Here is an 11,154-nt window from a genome sequence, read left to right on the forward strand (position 1 = left end):
AAAAACTAATTGCCTTTTGTGGCGGCCTCAAGCAAAAACGAATTGCCTTTGTGGGGGCCTCAAGGAAAATAATGGGCTGTTGTGGGGGCCTCCATGGAATAAAATAGTCCAGTGTTTTAAATGCCAGGGCTGATTTCTGGTCCCAGTCTGCCCATGTTGGGATGAATTCCATTTAAATTCCTATCAGTTCAGATTGGAATTCCCAATGGCAAATTTTCCTCATTGAAAAGAAATGGAATTTCATTGTACTTCCTGAAATTGGATTGACCCCTGCCGTGCCCACTACTCAAGGGTCCTCAACGATAGGTAATGTTGCCGTCGTCATGTATTCTCTGTTCTGTCTTTTAACTGACAACTCTCTGTGAATGTACTGTAAGTGATGCTCATTGTAATAATATGTATTTTTATGTTAGTTCTCAACTGTTTACCCTCTTGACATCACATATACCTCAGGTTTTTATACAGATGAATTAATATCTCTGTTATCACGTTTCTTATCGTGTTTTAGTAGTTGATATATTTTACTGCAAGTTTTACTTTTTATTTTTATGTACCATGGAGATTTCAAATTCTATTGTACTGACTAGTTGCATATAGGACGTGTTTAATGTTGTTCAGCCCAAATTAGAGGCTGGAACTTGGCATGTAAATGCTTGTTGTTGTTGTAATGTACACAGTTGCAGAACACTGATTTTACACCGTATCTTGTTGGGGGAAATAATGTTTTTTTTTCATTTTACTTGATTGAAAGGGGAATTTGAAGAGTGTCTCTGTGGTTTTTATAATGTGTTTTCTATTTAATTTTCTAAATATCATGGTTCTCCCCTAAATAATATGAGGGACGCTCCACCACCTTGTGGCCTGGCTGCACCACCTTGTGGGCTGGCTGCTCCTCCACCTTGTGGGCTGGCTGCTGCTCCACCTTGTGGGCTGGCTGCTGCTCCACCTTGTGGGCTGGCTGCTCCTCCACCTTGTGGGCTGGCTGCTCCTCCACCTTGTGGGCTGGCTGCTCCTCCACCTTGTGGGCTGGCTGCTCCTCCACCTTGTGGGCTGGCTGCTCCTCCACCTTGTGGGCTGGCTGCTCCTCCACCTTGTGGGCTGGCTGCTCCTCCACCTTGTGGGCTGGCTGCTCCTCCACCTTGTGGGCTGGCTGCTCCACCACCTTGTGGGCTGGCTGCTCCACCACCTTGTGGGCTGGCTGCTCCACCACCTTGTGGGCTGGCTGCTCCTCCACCTTGTGGGCTGGCTGCACCTCCACCTTGTGGGCTGGCTGCTCCTCCACCTTGTGGGCTGGCTGCTCCACCACCTTGTGGGCTGGCTGCTCCACCACCTTGTGGGCTGGCTGCTCCACCACCTTGTGGCCTGGCTGCACCACCTTGTGGCCTGGCTGCTCCACCTTGTGGGCTGGCTGCACCACCACCTTGTGGGCTGGCTGCTCCTCCACCTTGTGGGCTGGCTGCGCCACTATGCAATTTTATATAGTACCAGTCAAAAGTTTGGACTAGTTTGGTTTTTCTTTATTTTTACTACATTGTAGAATAATAGTAAAGACATCAAAACTGTGTGTGTGGACTCATGTAGTAACCAAAAATGTGTTAAACAAATCAAAATGTATTTAAGATTCTTCAAAGTAGCCACCCTTTGCTTTGATGACCGCTTTGCACAAGGCGTTCTCACAACTGACTTCATGAGGTAGTCACCTGGAATGCTTTTCCAACAGTCTTGAAGGAGTTCCCACGTATGCTGAGCACTTGTTGGTTGCTTTTCCTTCACTCTGCGGTCCAACTCATCCTAAACCATCTCAATTGGGTTGAGGTCAGGTGATTGTGGAGGCCAGGTCATCTGGGTCATTGTCCTGTTAAAAACAACTGATAGTCCCACTAAGCCAAACCAGATGGGACGTTGTATCGCTGCAGAATGCTGTGTTAAGTGTGCCTTGAATTCAAATAAATCACTGACAGGGTCACCAGCAAAGCACCCCCACACCATCACACCTCCTCCTCCATGCTTCACGGTGGGAACTAGACATGCGGAGATAATCCGTTCACCTACACTGCGTCTCACAAAGACATGACGGTTGGAACCACATATCAAAAATTTGGACCCATCAGACCAAAGGACAGATTTCCACCGGTCTAATGTCCATTGCTCGTGTTTCTTGGCCCAAGCAAGTCTCTTCTTCTTATTTGTGTCCTTTAGTAGTGGTTTCTTTGCAGCAATTCAACCATGAAGGCCTGATTCACGCAGTCTCTTCTGAACAGTTGATGTTGAGATGTGTCTGTTACTTGAAGTCTGAAGCATTTATTTGGGCTGCAATTTCTGAGTCTGGTAACTCTAATGAACATATCCTCTGCAGCAGAGGTAAGTCTGGGTCTTCCTTTCCTGTGGCGGTCCTCATGAGAGCCAGTTTCATCATTGTGCTTGATGGTTTTTGCAACTGCACTTGAAGAAAAGTTCAAAGTTCTTAATTTTCCAGATTGACTGACCTTCGTGTCTCAAAGTAAAGATGGACTGTCGTTTCTCTTTGCTTATTTGAGCAGTTCTTGCCATAATATGGACTTGGTCTTTTACCAAATAGGGCTATCTTCTGTATACCACCCCTACCTTGTCACAACACAACTGATTGGCTAAAAACGCATTAAGAAGGAAAGAAATTCCATAAATGTACTTATAAGACGGCACACCAGTTAGTTGAAATGCATTCCAGGTGACTACCTCATGAAGCTGGTTGAGAGTGCCAAGAGTATGCAAAGCTGTCATTAAGGAAAAAGGTGTCTACTTTGAAGAATCTCAAAAATAAAATATTTTGATTTGTTTAACACTTTTGGTTACATGATTCTATATGTGTTATTTCATAGTTTTGATGTCTTCACTATTCTACAATGTAGAAAATAGTACAAATAAAGAAAAACCCTTGAATGAATAAGTGTCCAAGCTTTTGACTGGTAGTGTGTGTTTGTGTATGTATGTGAGAAACTTTATTTGTTATCATTTATGGCAATGTTTTGCTCTAGATTGCAGGAAATTGCAGTTACAGGTATTAAAAAATGCAACTATCCCGGAGTCCAAAATCCTGGCGGAGAACCCTGAAATATGCTTTTGTGTTATTGATTTTTATAATATATACAATTGGTATGAGTGGCTCGGGGTCAAAAGCTATGCAGCTAGTGCTTACATTTCACTCTAAGGTAATATGTTGCTAGATTGTGTAATGAACACGATGGGAGACAGAGAGCTGGCTTCAAGCGCAGGGCGTAGCAGGTGTTTATTGCAAAGGATCACAGGAGGAGGCAGCTAGCTGGCTCCAGCGGCAGGCAGAAGGTCATACACAGGGGGTCCAGAAGGGCAACAGTACAGGCAGGGAAAAGGCTGAAGTACAGGCAGGTAATAGGTAAAAACTATCATACACGGGAGAGGTAAATCACGGGAAAACCAGCTCCGAATAGAAGTGTGTCACAAAACAAACAATACCTCACAATGATGTGGTGCAAAGAACTGAACTAAATAGTGTGTGATAATGACATACAGGTGTGTGAACAGGTGATCAGAATTCAGGTGATTGGGATCTGGAGAGTGATCTGCGTTCAGGGGATCGATGTGTTTGATAGTGTGAGCTGCGTTCAGGGGATCTAGGTGTTTGAGGGTGTGAGCTGGAGAGTGAGCTGCGTTCAGGGGATCTAGGTGTTTGAGGGTGTGAGCTGGAAGCAGACGTTACAGATTGGCCCTATCTAGAAGAGACCCCTACCCCCTGCTCTTGAGTCTAGACCCTAGTGTGGATCTTGGAGAATTGTATGTGTGTATAAGTAATATGGTAATAACACCACTTTGCCCTCTGACAGGATAGGTGAAAGTTACACCCTATTCCTATCCAATCACCTCTGATCTTTAGACTTGAGTAGGGGCTAGGGTTGTTTATGGGCGGGGCTAGATTGTTTTGTGATGTCATTAGTGATCACCTGATATTTTCTACCTGCCAGTATCGACAGTATCATGCTCTAGTAATGTTTCTATACCTGTAGTGGTAGTTATGGCTCAGCCAGGTTTGACTGTAGTGGTAGTTATAGCTCAGCCAGATTTGACTGTAGTTGTAGTTATGGCTCAGCCAGGTTTGACTGTAGTGGTAGTTATGGATCAGCCAGGTTTGACTGTAATGGTAGTTATGGCTCAGCCAGGTTTGACTGTAATGGTAGTTATGGCTCAGCCAGGTTGGACTGTAGTGGTAGTTATGGATCAGCCAGGTTTGACTGTAGTGGTAGTTATGGCTCAGCCAGGTTGGACTGTAGTGGTAGTTATGGCTCAGCCAGGTTTGACTGTAGTGGTAGTTATGGTTCAGCCAGGTTGGACTGTAGTGGTAGTTATGGCTCAGCCACGTTGGACTGTAGTGGTAGTTATGGCTCAGCCACGTTGGACTGTAGTGGTAGTTATGGATCAGCCAGGTTGGACTGTAGTGGTAGTTATGGCTCAGCCAGGTTGGACTGTAGTGGTAGTTATGGCTCAGCCAGGTTGGACTCTAGTGGTAGTTATGGCTCAGCCACGTTGGACTGTAGTGGTAGTTATGGCTCAGCCACGTTGGACTGTAGTGGTAGTTATGGCTCAGCCAGGTTGGACTGTAGTGGTAGTTATGGCTCAGCCACGTTGGACTGTAGTGGTAGTTATGGCTCAGCCAGGTTTGACTGTAGTGGTAGTTATGGCTCAGCCAGGTTTGATTGTAATGGTAGTTATGGCTCAGCCAGGTTGGACTGTAGTGGTAGTTATGGCTCAGCCACGTTGGACTGTAGTGGTAATTATGGCTCAGCCAGGTTTGACTGTAGTGGTAGTTATGGCTCAGCCAGGTTTGACTGTAGTGGTAGTTATGGCTCAGCCAGGTTTGATTGTAGTTGTAGTTATGGATCAGCCAGGTTTGACTGTAGTGGTAGTTATGGATCAGCCAGGTTTGATTGTAGTTGTAGTTATGGCTCAGCCAGGTTGGACTGTAGTGGTAGTTATGGCTCAGCCAGGTTGGACTGTAGTGGTAGTTATGGCTCAGCCAGGTTGGACTGTAGTGGTAGTTATGGCTCAGCCAGGTTGGACTGTAGTTGTAGTTATGGCTCAGCCAGGTTTGATTGTAATGGTAGTTATGGCTCAGCCAGGTTGGACTGTAGTGGTAGTTATGGCTCAGCCACGTTGGACTGTAGTGGTAGTTATGGCTCAGCCAGGTTTGACTGTAGTGGTAGTTATGGCTCAGCCAGGTTTGACTGTAGTGGTAGTTATGGCTCAGCCAGGTTTGATTGTAGTGGTAGTTATGGATCAGCCAGGTTTGACTGTAGTGGTAGTTATGGATCAGCCAGGTTGGACTGTAGTGGTAGTTATGGCCTGATGTGTTAACCATCAGGCCAACAGGATTCCCACACACCAACCCAACGTGTTAACCATCAGGCCAAGAGGGTTCCTACACACCAACCCAACGTGTTAACCATCAGACCAAGAGGGTTCCCACACACCAACCCAACATGTTAACCATCAGACCAAGAGGTTCCCATCAACCCAACGTGTTAACCATCAGACCAAGAGGGTTCCCACCAACCCAACATGTTAACCATCAGCCCAAGAGGGTTCCCACACACCAACCCAACATGTTAACCATCAGACCAAGAGGTTCCCATCAACCCAACGTGTTAACCATCAGACCAAGAGGGTTCCCACCAACCCAACATGTTAACCATCAGCCCAAGAGGGTTCCCACACACCAACCCAACATGTTAACCATCAGACCAAGAGGTTGCCATCAACCCAATGTGTTAACCATCAGGCCAAGATGTTTCACACCAACCCAACGTGTTAACCATCAGACCAAGAGGATTCCCACCAACCCAACGTGTTAACCATCAGGCCAAGAGGTTCCCATCAACCCAATGTGTTAACCATCAGACCAAGAGGCTTCCCATCAACCCATTGTGTTAACCATCAGATCAAGAGGCTTCCCACCAACCCAATGTGTTAACCATCAGATCAAGAGGTTCCCATCAACCCAATGTGTTAACCATCAGACCAAGAGGGTTCCCACCAACCCAACGTGTTAACCATCAGACCAAGAGGGTTCCCACCAACCCACCGTGTTAACCATCAGACCAAGAGGGTTCCTACACACCAACCCAACGTGTTAACCATCAGACCAAGAGGTTCACATCAACCCAACGTGTTAACCATCAGGCCAAGAGGGTTCCCACACACCAACCCAATGTGTTAACCATCAGACCAAGAGGGTTCCCACACACCAACTGAACATGTTAACCATCAGACCAAGAAGGTCCCATCAACCCAACGTGTTAACCATCAGACCAAGAGGGTTCCCATCAACCCACCGTGTTAACCATCAGACCAAGAGGTTCCCATCAACCCAACGTGTTAACCATCAGGCCAAGAGGGTTCCCATCAACCCACCGTGTTAACCATCAGACCAAGAGGATTCCCACCAACCCAACGTGTTAACCATCAGGCCAAGCGGATTCCCACCAACCCAATGTGTTAACCATCAGGCCAAGAGGGTTCCCACCAACCCAACGTGTTAACCATCAGGCCAAGAGGGTTCCTACACACCAACCCAATGTGTTAACCATCAGGCCAAGAGGATTCCCACCAACCCAACGTGTTAACCATCAGGCCAAGAGGTTTCCCACCAACCCAACGTGTTAACCATCAGGCCAAGAGGGTTCCCACCAACCCAATGTGTTAACCATCAGGCCAAGAGGGTTCCCACCAACCCAATGTGTTAACCATCAGGCCAAGAGGATTCCTACTCACCAACCCAACGTGTTAACCATCAGGCCAAGAGGATTCCCACACACCAACCCAATGTGTTAACCATCAGAACAAGAGGGTTCCCATCAACCCATTGTGTTAACCATCAGATCAAGAGGCTTCCCACCAACCCAATGTGTTAACCATCAGATCAAGAGGTTCCCATCAACCCAATGTGTTAACCATCAGACCAAGAGGGTTCCCACCAACCCAACGTGTTAACCATCAGACCAAGAGGGTTCCCACCAACCCACCGTGTTAACCATCAGACCAAGAGGGTTCCTACACACCAACCCAACGTGTTAACCATCAGACCAAGAGGTTCCCATCAACCCAACGTGTTAACCATCAGGCCAAGAGGGTTCCCACACACCAACCCAATGTGTTAACCATCAGACCAAGAGGGTTCCCACACACCAACTGAACATGTTAACCATCAGACCAAGAAGGTCCCATCAACCCAACGTGTTAACCATCAGACCAAGAGGGTTCCCATCAACCCACCATGTTAACCATCAGACCAAGAGGTTCCCATCAACCCAACGTGTTAACCATCAGGCCAAGAGGGTTCCCATCAACCCACCGTGTTAACCATCAGACCAAGAGGATTCCCACCAACCCAACGTGTTAACCATCAGGCCAAGAGGATTCCCACCAACCCAATGTGTTAACCATCAGGCCAAGAGGGTTCCCACCAACCCAACGTGTTAACCATCAGGCCAAGAGAGTTCCTACACACCAACCCAATGTGTTAACCATCAGGCCAAGAGGGTTCCCACCAACCCAATGTGTTAACCATCAGGCCAAGAGGGTTCCCACCAACCCAATGTGTTAACCATCAGGCCAAGAGGATTCCTACTCACCAACCCAACGTGTTAACCATCAGACCAAGAGGATTCCCACACACCAACCCAATGTGTTAACCATCAGACCAAGAGGGTTCCTACACACCAACCCAACGTGTTAACCATCAGGCCAAGAGGATTCCCACACACCAATCCAATGTGTTAACCATCAGACCAAGAGGGTTCCCACACACCAACCCAACGTGTTAACCATCAGACCAAGAGGAAATTCCCCCGTGGGCCGAGTATGAGAATGATTTTCAAGTCGTAGGCAGGTCTACCTCATCACGAACATTCACTTAGCTAACACCTTAGGATAGATAGGTGTCAGATAGTACAACTATCACAGGGAGCGAGTCGGTAGCCTTTCCCAGGGTCCCCGAAAAGAACACTGTTCTAGAATATGCCGGTGTTGTTCACTCAGAACCAAACGGATTCTAGAATACGCCGGGGTTATTCACTCGGAATCAAACGGATTCTAGGATACGCCGGGGTTATTCACTCGGAACCAAACGGATTCTAGAATATGCTGGGGTTATTCACTCGGAACCAAACGGATTCTAGGATACGCCGGGGTTATTCACTCGGAACCAAACGGATTCTAGGATACGCCGAGGTTATTCACTCAGAACCAAACGGATTCTAGGATACGCCGGGGTTATTCACTCGGAATCAAACGGATTCTAGGATACACCGGGGTTATTCACTCAGAACCAAACGGATTCTAGAATACACCGGGGTTATTCACTCAGAACCAAACGGATTCTAGAATACACCGGGGTTATTCACTCAGAACCAAACGGATTCTAGAATACACCGGGGTTATTCACTCAGAACCAAACGGATTCTAGAATATACCGGGGTTATTCACTCGGAATCAAACGGATTCTAGGATACACCGGGGTTATTCACTCGGAACCAAACGGATTCTAGGATACACCGGGGTTATTCACTCGGAATCAAACGGATTCTAGGATACACCGGGGTTATTCACTCGGAATCAAACGGATTCTAGAATACACCGGGGTTATTCACTCGGAATCAAACGGATTCTAGGATACACCGGGGTTATTCACTCGGAACCAAACGGATTCTAGAATACACCGGGGTTATTCACTCGGAATCAAACGGATTCTAGGATACGCCGGGGTTATTCACTCAGAACCAAACGGATTCTAGGATACACCGGGGTTATTCACTCAGAACCAAACGGATTCTAGAATACACCGGGGTTATTCACTCAGAATCAAACGGATTCTAGAATACACCGGGGTTATTCACTCAGAACCAAACGGATTCTAGAATACACCGGGATTATTCACTCAGAACCAAACGGATTCTAGAATACACCGGGGTTATTCACTCAGAACCAAACGGATTCTAGAATATACCGGGGTTATTCACTCGGAATCAAACGGATTCTAGGATACACCGGGGTTATTCACTCGGAACCAAACGGATTCTAGGATACACCGGGGTTATTCACTCGGAATCAAACGGATTCTAGGATACACCGGGGTTATTCACTCGGAATCAAACGGATTCTAGAATACACCGGGGTTATTCACTCGGAATCAAACGGATTCTAGAATACACCGGGGTTATTCACTCGGAATCAAACGGATTCTAGGATACACCGGGGTTATTCACTCGGAACCAAACGGATTCTAGAATACACCGGGGTTATTCACTCGGAATCAAACGGATTCTAGGATACGCCGGGGTTATTCACTCAGAACCAAACGGATTCTAGGATACACCGGGGTTATTCACTCAGAACCAAACGGATTCTAGAATACACCGGGGTTATTCACTCAGAATCAAACGGATTCTAGAATACACCGGGGTTATTCACTCAGAACCAAACGGATTCTAGGATACACCGGGGTTATTCACTCGGAATCAAACGGATTCTAGAATACACCGGGGTTATTCACTCAGAACCAAACAGATTCTAGAATACACCGGGGTTATTCACTCAGAACCAAACGGATTCTAGGATACACCGGGGTTATTCACTCGGAATCAAACGGATTCTAGAATACACCGGGGTTATTCACTCGGAATCAAACGGATTCTAGAATACACCGGGGTTATTCACTCGGAACCAAACGGAAGTAAACAGGATGAAATGGAGATGGACTAACCTGAACTTGTCCAATAAGAAATACTCATTTCCGGCTGCAAAACGTTTTGCTACATGAATACACCCCTTTGGATAAAACAACAGTGAATAAATGTTCTCACATACAGCTTCAGATTTTTTTCTTCTCATTTTGTCTGTCATAGTTGAAGTGTACCTATGGTGAAAATTACAGGCCTCTCTCATCTTTTTAAGTGGGAGAACTTGCACAATTGGTGGCTGACTAAATACTTTTTTGCCCCACTGTATATTACTATTTACTTGGCTGTGAAAAGGTTTCATCCTTTTCATATTTTGAAAGATGTGGGAGGGGGGGGGGGGGGTAAATTATCTCCATTTCTCATTTCTCTCCATCATTGGTGTTATTCCAGAGAGCTAGATCATTAAGTTAGCCAGCAGCTAACTTTTAATAAACAGTCTCAGATATCTCTTCATTTTTCTGTTTAATTTGGAAACAGAAACTTGACTATTGGTTGTTTTTTAGGTCAATTATACCGTGATAATTTCAAGTGTAATATTTCTGGAAAATAGGAAGTTATTTCAGAATATTTAGGCTAATTTATTGCTCCTGCTTTCTGGAACAACCCCCGTGAGCCCTGCGGCGTCTGTGGCGCGTATGGATGAATGAACGTCATGTCGACTACAGTGAGCCAGAACATTTAGAAATAACTAGATAAGAATGCATCCATCTTTTTGTATATTGAAATAAATAAAATAAATACTGACTATTAACCGTCTGTGTGTTTATTCTCAGACCAATTTAAGTCCTGTGTTTTGGACGCATGCACAAAAATACATTTGTAGTCCCCATGGTCAAAAACACACAACAGAACCAGTGCACACTAAAGTGTGTTTTTGTGTGTGTGTTAGTGTAGACAAGGGCTGTGATTCAATCCGTTCAGCTGTAGATCTGGGTTATAGCACGCTTAACATTTTGAAAGGTAAATATCTGACTGAGCCAATATATGCAGTGTTCACAGTGAATGTGGGATCGGATTGAATACCTGGCCCACATTTTAAAACGCAAATATGGATTACACTTCAAATAAAAAAGGAAAATAAGATAATTGCAAAGCATAGGCTAAAGAATACAAATAATGTGGAACAAAATAATCAATATATCTCACAGTATAATGTACAGTAGACTAAGTTGTAAGATGTCGACTAACCCATAGACTGGAATTATCTTTCTCTCTCATCCTAACAGGTGTGTGTGTTCGTTACTGATGATGCCCAGTAGGGGGCGGCGTCTACTCCATCTTTAACGAGATCTTCCCTGGTATGATCGTGATGATCATTGACAGCTGCCTTCAAGGACACAAATAAACAATGCTTTCTCGCTACTAAGATCAGTGAAATGTAGGCTGAACTGACAACGGAGTGAAGAGC

General features: G+C 45.6%; 1 protein-coding gene across 1 annotated transcript; it reads right to left on the bottom strand.

Moving 5' to 3' along the window:
- Window positions 1-805: 805 nt before the first annotated feature.
- Window positions 806-3,992, bottom strand: LOC139551374 (small proline-rich protein 3-like). The gene is made up of 2 exons (XM_071362859.1): window positions 3,971-3,992; window positions 806-1,464 (listed from the first exon to the last, which is right to left on the bottom strand). The coding sequence occupies exons 1-2, from the start codon at window positions 3,990-3,992 to the stop codon at window positions 806-808; spliced, it is 681 nt and encodes a 226-aa protein (XP_071218960.1).
- Between the last annotated feature and the right edge of the window lie 7,162 nt (window positions 3,993-11,154).

Source organism: Salvelinus alpinus, chromosome 23, assembly GCF_045679555.1.
Source record: "Salvelinus alpinus chromosome 23, SLU_Salpinus.1, whole genome shotgun sequence".
Lineage (NCBI taxonomy): Eukaryota > Metazoa > Chordata > Actinopteri > Salmoniformes > Salmonidae > Salvelinus > Salvelinus alpinus.